The following is a 12,827-nucleotide window of genomic DNA, read 5'->3' as shown; positions in this document are numbered from 1 at the left end:
GAAAGCAAGCCACCAGGTCCAGGACTCGAACCATAGTTGGCCACGTGGGAATGTCTAGCACCTTAACCACCATGCCTCCTGCTGGCCCATAAAGGTTTAGTTTTTGTCAAGGTTAAATAATAAAGATGAATGAGCAAAAATTTGTGCTTAGATTAAACAAAGTTTTAATAAAAAGGCTCAGCTTGAAGCAGGTAATATACAATGTTCAGTGGCATGTCAACTATCTGATTAATTTGATCAACACAAACAACAGATTTTGGTTCCTAAAGATAAAAGTCAGAAGGAAGTCCATCATTTCACTTTCCCCTTTCCATCATTCCTTTGTTCTTCTTTGTGCTTTTCTTGCAGATAATATATGTTTAACATGAAGCTTAAATAGCAAACAGAGCTGTGAAAACTTACTGGAATGTTTTGTGTTTATGAACAAAATTAGAAAGAGAAACAACAACCCCAAAAACCTGAGTGCTTGTCATGAAGCAAAGAAAAACATATTTCTCATCAGGAGTGATTTGCACTTTGTTTTGATTGCCTATTGGCAGAAGCTGTGAGAAACATCCAGGATCACTTTTCTGTTTAGGTGTTTTTTTTCCAGCTACAGAGCTTGGTTGTGTACATTTGGTTAGAGAAGGATCAAAAGCCTCTTGACAAAACTAATGAAGCTATGTCATTCTAAAACTGATTACCTTTCAAGCTAAATATAACCCTTAAAAAACCCATTTAGATGCATAAAAGAAAATAGAGAAAACACATATATTAAAAACAAAGAATTAAAAAATCCTTAGAGATCCTTAATCAGAGAATTCAATTTCTATGCTTCAGGTTTAATTTTAAGTTTAATTTCATAGCTGGGTTGATTATTGATCTGAGAGATTTTCCATATATAGTGAGGGACCTATCCTCTCCTGTTGGGAAGATGGTGAGACATTAAGGTCTCATCAAGTTCTATGGCCAAGGTTGCAAACTCAAATATCTACTGAGGGTAGAAGTTCTTTTTTTCTGAAGAGATTTAAAAATCCACATTTTAAAAAGAAATAACCTAACAGCAAAGCATCGTCCCATTTTGTTTTAATATTATGCATATCTGGGAGATAGATTTGACCATGGTCACCAGTTCACTAATTATGAGCATAGGCTAAGATTTGTAAAATATATTGGGTCCTTGGAAAAGTCATGATGCATTTTTCTATGCATCATGACTTTTCCAACGATGATATATATACATATATATCTACACACACACACACACACACACACACACATATATATATATATATCTTGATGACATATATATGATATGCATATATATTACAGTAAACTATATCTGATATGAAAATATAAGAAAGTAAAATAATAATATATAATAAAAATAATATTGATGGTAGTGAACAATAAGTGCTAAACACTCTATGGGCACTGAATTTCTTAAATTATCCTTATGACAGCCTAATAGTTAACTAGTATTATTTGCCCATTTTACAAATGTGCATATTAAATAGCACAAAAATAATAAAACTTGCCCAAGTTACATAGCTAAGAGTCTATAGTCTCGATCCTACTATATGTAGAACATCTTAGACATAGAACTTAAAGGTCATTTTTTATTTTTTTATTTCTCCCAAGAGCCAGAGGAACAGAGACAGAGAGACAACACCTCCAATAGGTCCTGATACCACAATCCATCCCAGCCTCAGCCAGATCCAGATCATGGGCTTACATATGCCTGGCACACTCAGAGAGGTCTCTGGACATAAACCCAGAACTTTCTCATGTAGGTCTGCTTTGTATTATAGAATGTTGCATCTTGCCACTGCACCACCATCCATCCTGTCTCCAAGAGAGACCTATTTTTTTTTAATGTTTTCTGCTTATATTCTTTAGTAAATGTTTAAGGCTGCTCAGTTATTACTATATGGAGAGTAGATCTTCATTTTGTAGCATGACCTAAAGAACACAACTTTCTATATCATCTACATAGTCTTTTTACATTGTAAGAAATGCTGTGGGTTTTTTTTTTTTTTCAATTTTTTTTTGTTTTTTACAAAGTTTATTTTTAAGAGAGAGACAAGCACCCTCAATGACTTCCCATGCTGCAATCCTTCCCACAGGCTTAGCCAGCTTGGAGCATGGGCATACACGTGTGCATCTAGAGTACACAAGCTGACGTGGGAACTAAAGCCCGATCATCCATATGGCTTCCTGGATTTTTGAGCAGTGCACTATAGCTGCGCCACTGCATCTGGGCCAGAAACGCTGCGTTTTTGAAATCTGGAGAACAGATTGTATGGTCTTGAAACTGTAAAGCTGACACTTCACAGGTTTCTCTGGTTGACTTCAGAAAGGATCTTGAATTTTATCAAGGGAATCTTTGCAAAGCTACTCTAACCAAAATTTGCAATAGCTTCTTAAACATTTTTATGAGAGATTGTGAGAGAAAGAGTGAGCAGGTGGGAGAGAAAGAGAGAGAAAACGATATTTCTTGCAGAATCGCTCTCTGTCACAATCTTCCTGATCCTGCCTTTGAGTTAGCAAGGTGCACACAGGTATGCACCACTGTTCCTGGCCTATTTAGGTTGTGCTGGAAACAACTTGGCTGGCCTGTGTGGCCTCAGTCACTGCATGACAGCACCCTCCTGTACTACCATGGCAAGGCCATGAGTTTCCATAGCTTTTGAGGATGGGATTCAGGCAGATTTTAAATACCTTACAATCTAGAAGGAAACATACAATTGGAGCAACAGCAGGAAGAACAGCGAGGCTGACCTCCCTATGGCCATGATCGAGGACACCTCGAGCCTCATGTCTACGGGTGTACAGGTGCAAGACAAAAGCACGTTACCAAATACCAGATAAGAGCTGTGCAAATCCACATGAAATCCATGACAACTGCGAGGCCCATTTCCAGGCATCGGCATGCCTCTCCATGCCAGGTGTGCATTCCCCTCTGCTGGTCGTGTCAATCAGGGCCCAACAGTTTCTTCACAAAGGCGTTTTTTTTTTTTTCTTGTTTTTAATTTTGCTAGAGGGCACATGCACTCACCAGAGATAGAGAGAGGGAAAATGAAAAAGCAACCCCTCTGGTGAGTGGTAACACAGCAATCACTTCTCCTTCATCTCTCTCTCCTCTTGGGACTTTGGGCACACACACACACGTGCCTAGTGTGTTTCTCAAGACTTCAGGTCCAGGACTCAAACAGCACAGTTAGCCAAGTGGGCTCCAGACACCTTGACCATCATGCCATGGTCTGGTCCACAAGCATATTCCTGGTCCACAGGCATAGCAATTATCTGACTACTCCCAAGGGGCAGCTTATCAAAGAAAACTGGGCCCTAATTGCCCTGCTCGGTTAATACATGACTTACAGTTAGCCCTTCACAGCCACATATTCTGCATCCCAGGATCCAACCAGCAGTGAATGCAGCCAGGCTACATCCACTGTTAGGGAATGGGGTGGGGGGGTGGGAGGAAAGGTGGCTCCCCAAAAGAGAGATGCTGCATAATTTTACTATGTTTTCCTTTTCACTCAGATCTGATGCTAAGATTACTTATAAGCAACCTATGGATGACTTGGGAGGATGTGTGTAGTTCTGTGGAAACACCATCCCATTTTATATAAAGGATTTGAGCAACTGTGGGTTTTGGTACCCACTGGGGCCTCTGGAACCAATCGCCCACAGGTATCAAGAGACAACTCTACTACTACACCGCTCTAGGCATTTTCAGGACCTCATTTATAGAGTCATTCTAAGACTTTTCTGATGCCTTTTAAATGTACTCAATTACACAATTGATATGCAACTTCTTTTTGTGGGGGAGTGGGTGTGGGTACCATGCTCTCACCAGAGAGAGAGAGAGAGAGAGAATGAGAAAGACAAAGAGAGAGGATGCACCCCCAAAGGGATGTGGTCATGCCACAATCCTTTTCTCCCATTTCTTCTTTCCCTCAGGATTTTGGGCATGCACACACATGTCCAGAATACTTTATTTATTTATTTTTTTTTTGAGAGGTTTTTGCCATAGGGCGTGTGTGCTTGCCAGACAGACAGAGACAGAGAGACAGAAAGCGAGAAATCACCCCCCAGGGGGGATGGCCACACCGCAATCCCTTCTCCTCCATTCTCCTCTCAAGATCTTGGGCATGCACGTACACGCGCCCGGCATGAGTTTTAAGCCACCAGGTCCAGTATGCGAACCGTGGTTGACTAAGTAGGAGTCCAGCCACATAGCCATTACGCTAACTGCTGGTCCCCCAGAATATTTTTCAAACCATCAGAGCTAGGATTTGAACCACAGTAAGTCACATGGAATCCAGCTCCCAATGCATAGTGTTTAACCACTGTGCTACATGCCAGCCCTGATAGCTTTTGAATGTAGATGATGTAGCTCAAATATGAAGGGTCTTCAGAATGCTTATGAAAATAAGTATATTTAAAAAAAAACTATGCACAGACTTTGAAGGTTTTTGCACCAAAAATAAATTTGTATTTTTTTCATGAATTTAAAAAATTTCCATTATACAAAATGGTTAAAATAGGGACCAGCAGTTAGCGTAATGGCTATGTCGCTGGACTCCTACGTAGTCGACCACGGTTCGAGTCCCAGACCCAGTGGCTTAAACTCATGCCAGGTGCGTGTGCGTGTGTGCCCAAGATCCTGAGAGGAGAATGGAGGAGAAGGGATTGTGGCATGGCCATCCCCCCTGGGAGGTGATTTCTCGCTTCTGTCTCTCTGTCTCTCTCTGTCTGTCTGGCGAGCGCACGCGCCTTATAGCAAAAACCTCTCCAAAAGAAAAAAAGAAAAAAAATGGTTAAAATAGAATTTCCCCCACCCCTAATCCAATTTCCAGTCATTCCCAAGATAGCAGTGTTAAGGACATCTAAGGACATCTACCAAATCCCCAAGAAAGACACCTGATACTCAGAGCTTCCTTCTCCCTCAGAGTCCATATGCTCATATATCTCTAGCAACTCTTCAGCAACTTCCTGTTCTCAACCTGCATAGAACACAAAGAGATTCGCTTCCCTCCACCTTCACAATCACCCTCTCAGTGTCAGCTTCTATCACTTCCTTTTTTTAAGATAATTATTTTATTTAACTTTTATTTATTATTATTATCATTATTATTTTCCATTTTGATCAGAGAGAGACAGAGAGAGAGAGAGGAAGTGAGAAAGCAAGCCACCAGGTCCGAGACTTGAACTGTGGTTGGCCATGTGGGAGTCCAGTGCCTTTAACCACCATGCCACTTGCTGGTCCCAGCTTCTATCATTTCTTACCTGCAATTCTAGAAGAACCATTTCCTATTTCCCCAGTTCACTTCTCTCCCCTGCAATCACTTATCTGCATCACATCCAGAGAGAATTTTAAAAAAACATCCCCTTTCTTTAAATCCTGAAGTGGTTCTTAACATGAAAACTGATCCCCTTATGGTTTATAATATCATCTGTGGCATTGCTTCTCACTACACCGCCTCATACCCCAATACCCTCTCTTCTCACTGCACCCCTGCTTGCCTGACTTTGTGGTTGTTCCTGTTTGCAGTTCTTCTGAAACAGTAAATTCATTTAGTTTTCCACCAGCGACTGAGGACACAGGATATGTAAACCCCATGAAAGAAAACACTTTGTTCCTTTCTCCAGCACCAAGGACATAGTAAAAGCAAATAGTCTTACATAAGTGAATTAATATACTTAAGACCCAAAGAGGGAAAGAAAGAATTTTAAGTAACAATCCTCATTCTTCTAATAGCCATCTCCTTTTCATTTGATTTTCTAGATCACTTCCCCCATAGTTGCTACTGACTCATGTCCATGTCAGGCAAGCTGTACAGTCTCACCGTTTTATGAATTCAAATCTAGATGTTTCCATATAGCACACTATCTATTCTCCACCTTATATGCTTGTGCACCTCCTACAGAGACAACCACGGCAGTTTCATATCAAGAAAAGGTCATCATGGTACATGTTCTAGCCTTTCCAGCATCTGTGATATAGATAATGTGGGCAGTGGCTCCGAAAGACTTCGGTTCAAACCTCAGTCCTGCCACTTACATGTAACACGATCTCTTTTAGGGTTCAGATAAGTCAAATAATGGGGACTCACTATCAGTACCGACTTCACAAGGTGGTTGTAGGCATTTAATAAACTACTGCATGAAATGGATTAATGGATTAGTTCAATGTCTAAACATAGAAATAATTACTGGGTCATCAGAAAAGTCATGATACATTTTTACATAGAGAAACACAGAAAAAGAAGCCGTCTTTCCTGATGACTTAATAGTACATTACAGCTTTGATAATCATGATGATCATCATAATCTCATAGTTCCATAAATCTTATGTTTCCTGTATTTGAGAAGAGAAGATGAGTCTGCCTGGACTGAGTATATGTATCATACTCTTAGAAGAAAATGCTTTGAACTCCAGTTCAGCACTGTATTTTCCTAACTGTGAGACTCAGGCAAGCTTTTAACCTTTCTTCACATCTGATTCCTATTTTTCTGGCAAGATAGTGGGTTAAGTTTTCTCTCTCAAATTTGCAGGTAACGAATTAAAGCTGGGAGACAGACAGTGGTGTGGCAGTACCACAGTGCTCTATCAGGCTGACCCAGATGGAAGGCTCCTGGTTTGTGTCTAGAGTCTTCCCTGAGGACGTGTGCCAGGCACACATGTGCCCATGACCGGGGGTTGGCTGAAACAGGTGTCAAGACCCTGCTGGGCTTGCCAGCGCTCTTACTCATAGAAGAAAGAAATAAATTTTAAAAAGACATTGAAGTTCAAATTAATGAAAGTGAATGTTCATTGTGTGTTTGGTGAGTGGCAGCCAATACCATTTCTGTGTAAACTGACGGAAATCATTTGCCTGTGAGAGCAAATAATCAGCATTATTTTACAAATGGGAAAAAGAAACACAATGAAGAATGAGGAAAAATGTCTGCTCACAGGTTGGTTGTTTTTACTATCCTTATCACTGCTCGTTAATTCTTTTTTCGTATCTCTGGGGAAACGACAACCTACAGAATTCTGGTGATTTAGCTGCACTGAAGTACTGACACTCAAGGTGGCACCGTGTCTGGTATACAATGCTGCCTCCTACACTGGCTACCTGGGTGTGAGCAGCTGCAATGGACTATTCAAATGTAGACTTGGATAAACTGGAATACTCTAAAACACATGCCTTCTCTATCCCTTGGTGTTCATAAAAGTCAAGCATAATAGTAAAAAGCTGCATCTATGAAAACAAACATTGTCTTGGAAGCCCACTGAATTCCTGTTCTCTTCCTCAAAATCCATTTGCAATCCACAGTGGGACCTTCCCACCTTTCCATTTCTGCCATAGAGTGCAGACATTCTATATCCAATGAGCAGGGATATACAAGGCCTCTCTCTCACAATCTGACTTGCTTTGCTTAGCATTAAATCTCCCATATTCCTCCACTTAATATCAAATGTTAGTGTCTCATTGCTTTTTATGGCTGAGTAGTATTCCACAGTGTGTGTGTGTGTGTGTGTGTGTGTGTAATATAAAATATATATGAGGGGTGTGTAACAGGGTGGGAGGGAGGGTATCAGGGAATGAAAACACTTAACACACATACGGATGAAAAGTAATCTTTAGATGATAAGGTATATGATACTATCTTTGACTTGACTGACATACACTGCACTCATGCTAGAAAAAAATTTTGTACACTGTAAAGGTGTATGCTGATTAAATGTAGATAAAAAAATTTTAAATGTATTTGTTATTTTCCCTCTTTTATAGTTTGAAATTTAACCTGTTAGCCAATGTGAACCGCAAGGATCATGGTTCTCTAAGCTGGCTTAATTGGAGTCATCCTTAAAAAGGTAGCAAGGTGCACTGAGAAATGAATCAATAGAAGGGGGCTTACTTCAAAGACCAGTGTCTCATTTGTGGGCCCTGGTGCATACAGACGTTCTGGGCGGTTAAAGGAGCGCTGGTATTCGAACGTGGTCCCAGCGAAGGGGAACTCCCCAGGCCAGTCGACGCTCCAGCCTCCAGTGAGGTAATACTTTTGACGGAGGCTTCGAACAGCGAGGTAACTGGAGGATACTTGCAGTTCCTGAATCTCAATGCTCCGGGCCCCAGCTGGAACAATCACCACCGGATAATACTCTGAACAAAAAGAATAGAACATTTCAATATTCTACACCATCCATTGAAGAACGGTGACCAGAAGTTCCCAGAGAAAAGATAGCATCCATTTTTATAGAGTGGGGTTTTTGAATCATGAGCTGACATTCATCCTACTCTGTGGAGTAAAAGTGGTCAACTCTTTCATTTTCCAAGTGATAAGAGCATTAGAGAGAGAAAATGTATGTCTCTTTCCTGCAGTCCTATCAAGCATGTTTGTTCAGACAGCAGATACACTCCTCTCCAGACCAAAAAGCCACAAGATCCAAGAATATATACTATTTTTATTTTTTCATCCTATCTAAGGGAAACTTAGGGCCATGCATTCTCAACAGTGATATTCAGAAAACCAGGTTCAAAAGTTTAATTTTACCTAAGAGGTACAGATAATTGTTTCAAACATTCATTTCACAATATAATCATAGATTACCTACATTTTTGCAAGTTTCAAATGCATGTAAGGCATCTGAAACTCTGGTCAGTGTATTAAAACTGCACAGTACGAAGGCACTTATCTGACACATTTCCGAGATGAAACACCTCATACAACCACCATCCAGCCTCCTTTACTCTCGCCATTACCACCAGCATATCAGGAGAGCCAACCAAAGTTTTTTTCTGTTTTTTTCATTTTTTTTAAAGGTTTTTGCCTAGGGCATATGAGCTCACTGGAGAGAGCCAGAGACACAGTGAGAGGGAAACTGAAAATCACCCAAAGTGAATGGCCATGCTGCAATCCCTCTGAGAACTTCATTCTCTTCCTAGGGTTTTTGGGCACACACACTCATGCACCTGATGTATTTTCAAGCTGCTAGGTCCAGGACTCAAGTTATGGTCAGCCATGTGTGAGTCTAGCACCTTAACCACCACGCCACCTGTTGGCCCCAAGCTCAAGTACTTTTATCATGGCTCACATTTGTTCAACAGCAGAAATGTTATACCAATGAAACAACAGCATCTCTTACCATTTGCTTTGTGCTGGTTGAGGTATAGGCCTTTATAAAACTTGCAAGTTGAATTGTCACCTTTGCAAACACCACAAGCATCGAAAACTGCTTTAGAGCCAAGTTCATGATCACATCCCACTGGCTGTGACAAAAGAAAAAAAGTGAGAAAAACAAAGATCAGCGAATGCAGGGGCTAGGAACAGATAAGAGATACTTAGGCTTCTATTTCTACTGAATGTTAGGAAAGCAGAAGAGCTTATGGTTAAAACCAGTCTTGAATTTGACTAAATAGGGGTTCAAATCCCTTCTCTGCTATTATTAGATGCATAACTTATCTAAGACTTAAACTCTTCTGTAAATTGGAATATAAAGTCATCATTGCTACTAAGTTCAGTGAGCTAGTTCAGGCTGGTCTAAGACTGAAACAAAAAATGGCTGGACAATACACACACACACACACACACACACACACACACACACCACCTTTAAAGGATCAAAGAGCTCGCAATCAAGTTAAAAGTAAAGACAAAGTTGGAGCCAGCTTGTGGCCTGGTGGTTAAGCAGTCTAGATCCCACATAACTAACTGCCTCGTTCAAGTCCTAGACCTGGTGGCTTGGTGAACACTCCACGTGCTTGTGCATGCATGCTCAAGATCCTGAAGGGAGGGAGATATGGAGAACAGATTGCAGTGTGACTATGTCCCATGGGGGCAGGGTGCTTTCTCTCTCTCCAGCAAGTGTAAACACCCTCCAGTCCATTCAAAATAATTTATTTTTTAAATTCAAGACAAATTAATACTCAAAGAGAAACAAATAACTGGAAATAAATAGTAATACTCTTTTAAAATATACTGGTGAGGTTCCAATCATACAGTGAATTTACTTAGTAATCAAATGCACATTATAGGTCTTTAATTTTTGCAGCTACCGTGTAAAGCCGGATATATCATGCTCTCCGTGTGACAACGGAGTGAAAGAAGCTAAAATGACAGGATGCAGGCCTTGCAGATAGCAAGTAGGGATTAGGAGGCGGTATTCACACCCAGGATGAGCATTCTGCCCCCTTTCCCACGCCACCCCGGGAGAATCTCTCGTGACGCTCCTCACAGTGTATGTTTCACATGAGGAAATGCAAGCATGACCATACACCCAAAGCAGAGGTGCTCTCTTACTTCACAAAGGCCGTCGATGCAAACGTCCTTTTTGTTCGAGGAGCAAGGAGTTCCGTCTTTCACTTTGCCGGACATTGCAAAGAAAAACTCAAAGTTCTCAGCCTTGCAGTACAGTTTACATCGATCTTCCTCTAGAAGTGAAGAGATCGAACAAGGATACAGTCAAGAGGCAGCTGTAAGGAAGAAGGTATGGCTGCCAGGAGGATGAGTTAACTGACTCAGAAAGTTACTGTGGTCAAAATGGACACTTAGGCGCAGTTTTGCATGGATATGTGTATGCGGGTATGCATGTGGGGGACTTCAGAAGGTTTGCGGGGAAAATGGACTTAAAGTCTTTTTGTTTGGGTGCAAAAATATTTTGAAATTCATAAATAGTATTTTTTTTATATAATACACCTTTTCTGTAAACTTTTTATGGACCCCTTGTACATAAGCATGTATGCATGTGGCTTTTAAAAATAGGAATCCCATTTAACAATTCATATAAAACTGCTTTCATATTAATACATGAGATAAATATTTTTTAATTCTTAGTGTTAGTCGCCACATGTTACGTAGCTAGCTTTGCCAGAGAGTAACTGTTTTCTAGGCTCTGTAGTCAGCCATTGACAGCATATTAAAGAAGAGGTATTAAAACACTATTTATAAAGAAACATTATTTATAAACAAAGAGCCACAACCAGGTCATATTTGGCCATAGTTTGATGACCTGGATTTAGGACTACTTTGGTATTTATTCAATCTGTTAAGAGAAACCATTTTAGGCACTTCAAAATAAAACAAAACAAAAACAAAACAAAACCGCATATGGTTAGTAATGTTTGTAAAAGAAAAAGAGAGAAAAATCATATAATCAAAAGGAAGCAGACACATATAAACTAATCCTACAGACGAAAAAAGCAACTTTCATTGACCATTAAGTCCCTGAGAAGATTGTGGTATCTCTGGCAAAACAAAACAGAGTATGTATTTTATTTATAGAGCTCATGTTATCAGAAACTAGTTTCTATGCTAATTTCTCAGAAAGAGCTCTTCTTGGCCAGGAATTCTGGACGATGTTGTTTCTCACATGAGACCTTGTGTAGGCGATGCTGAGTGAGATCCTTAACAACAGTATTACAACAAGTATGTAAACAGTTGGCAAATAGCTTCATAAAACCCCTTAATAAAACATAAAGTCAAAACTTAAACATGAAAGAAATGGTTATGGTCCATACATGAGGATATGTGAATAGGTTAAGAGTTTCTCTCTCACTTAAGAATTATGTTTAACAGGAATTTTAATGTCTCCTAATTTTTGCTCTTGAGGGAGTTAGAGTTAGATGACATACACTCGTTGTCTTTCTTGTATCAGTCCCAGGAATTCACAAATTCTATAACGTTCACTTTTTCCAGCATAGATTCCTGGGCAAGTTTATGAACCAGTTCATTAGAAGCACAGAGGGATAAAAGAAAAATGGTTAACTGCTGTAGGATCAAGACTGTCTACATCTACAAATAAGTAAGTTTACTTCTCACACTGTAGGAATGGCAGGGGACCTTCAAGTCTTGGTCAGTCTTTTCTGACATAAGTGTCAAAAGGAGATGAAGGATCTAGAAGGCCTTAACTTTTCTCTGTCTGCTGGGATGTGAGATCCTAAGCAGAAGCCTGCTTTACTCAGTGTACTCTCCTATGCTTCTAGCAGAACATCCCCTACACAGAGAGCTAAACATCTACTGAGGGAGTACATGGAGCTGCATGCTCACTACCTAGTGAAAATGCCAATATAATTAGGGAAGAAACTTTAAATCCAAAAAGAAGGATTTTCAGTTGCAAAACTTATTTGTTTCATTTTCTCATAATATATTCAATATAGAATCTATTTAAAGGATGACAACAGAACAGATTCCGTAAACACCGAATTTCTTTAATATTTATTTTTTATTTCTTCCATGAGCAAGACAAAGATAGCACCCAGAAACAAGATCCTGACTCTGTGATCCACCCCCAGCTTCAGCCCCACATGTTTCCAGGGTACTCGAAGAGGTCTCTGTACTTGAACTGTCAATCTTCGCATGTGAGATTGAGTTGCAGAACACGGCATTTTACTACTTCATTGCCATCTGGATCCCATAAATACACTATTTGAATGAAGGATATAATGCTAGAAAGGCCAATGAGTATCCAAGAAATCGATGCAAAGCACAGAAGAGGAAGTGAAAGGAAAGACAGCAGAGTCTTAGGTGTGAAAGAAGGCCGCCTTCAGAGCTGGTTACAGAGGCACAGGTGTGTTGGGAGATGGGACTATGAAGGTAGACAGGTCAGTGCCCAACAGCCTGGAAAGCTGGACTCAGCTTCACTCCACGGCCGGTGGGAGCTTTGAAGAATGTTTGGATGGGACGTGAAGTGAGCAGATCTGAACGTTAGAAAGCTCGTTCTAGGTGCTTGAACTGGGACAGCAAGAAGGCGGGGAGAACCATCTAAAAGGAACATGGGATTACAAGAGCAAACAGCCAAGAGATAACGCATCTTTAGATCCTGGGACTGGAGGCAACTGTGACTGTTCTATCTA

At 40.4% G+C, this 12,827-nt stretch overlaps 1 protein-coding gene across 1 annotated transcript in view; it reads right to left on the bottom strand.

Annotated features, from left to right (window-relative positions):
* ADAMTS18 (ADAM metallopeptidase with thrombospondin type 1 motif 18) overlaps positions 1–12,827 on the bottom strand; it is a 175,278-nt gene that overhangs the window by 35,238 nt on the left and 127,213 nt on the right. The window contains exons 12-14 of the mRNA XM_027773447.1: positions 10,276–10,406; positions 9,122–9,245; positions 7,894–8,138 (exon numbers count right to left, since the gene is read on the bottom strand). Coding sequence (XP_027629248.1) covers positions 7,894–8,138; positions 9,122–9,245; positions 10,276–10,406 — 500 coding nt within the window. The remainder of the gene's footprint in view (positions 1–7,893; positions 8,139–9,121; positions 9,246–10,275; positions 10,407–12,827) is intronic.

Source organism: Tupaia chinensis, unplaced genomic scaffold (assembly GCF_000334495.1).
Source record: "Tupaia chinensis unplaced genomic scaffold, TupChi_1.0 Scaffold000355_1, whole genome shotgun sequence".
Lineage (NCBI taxonomy): Eukaryota > Metazoa > Chordata > Mammalia > Scandentia > Tupaiidae > Tupaia > Tupaia belangeri.
This window is presented reverse-complemented; position numbering and strand designations above follow the sequence as displayed.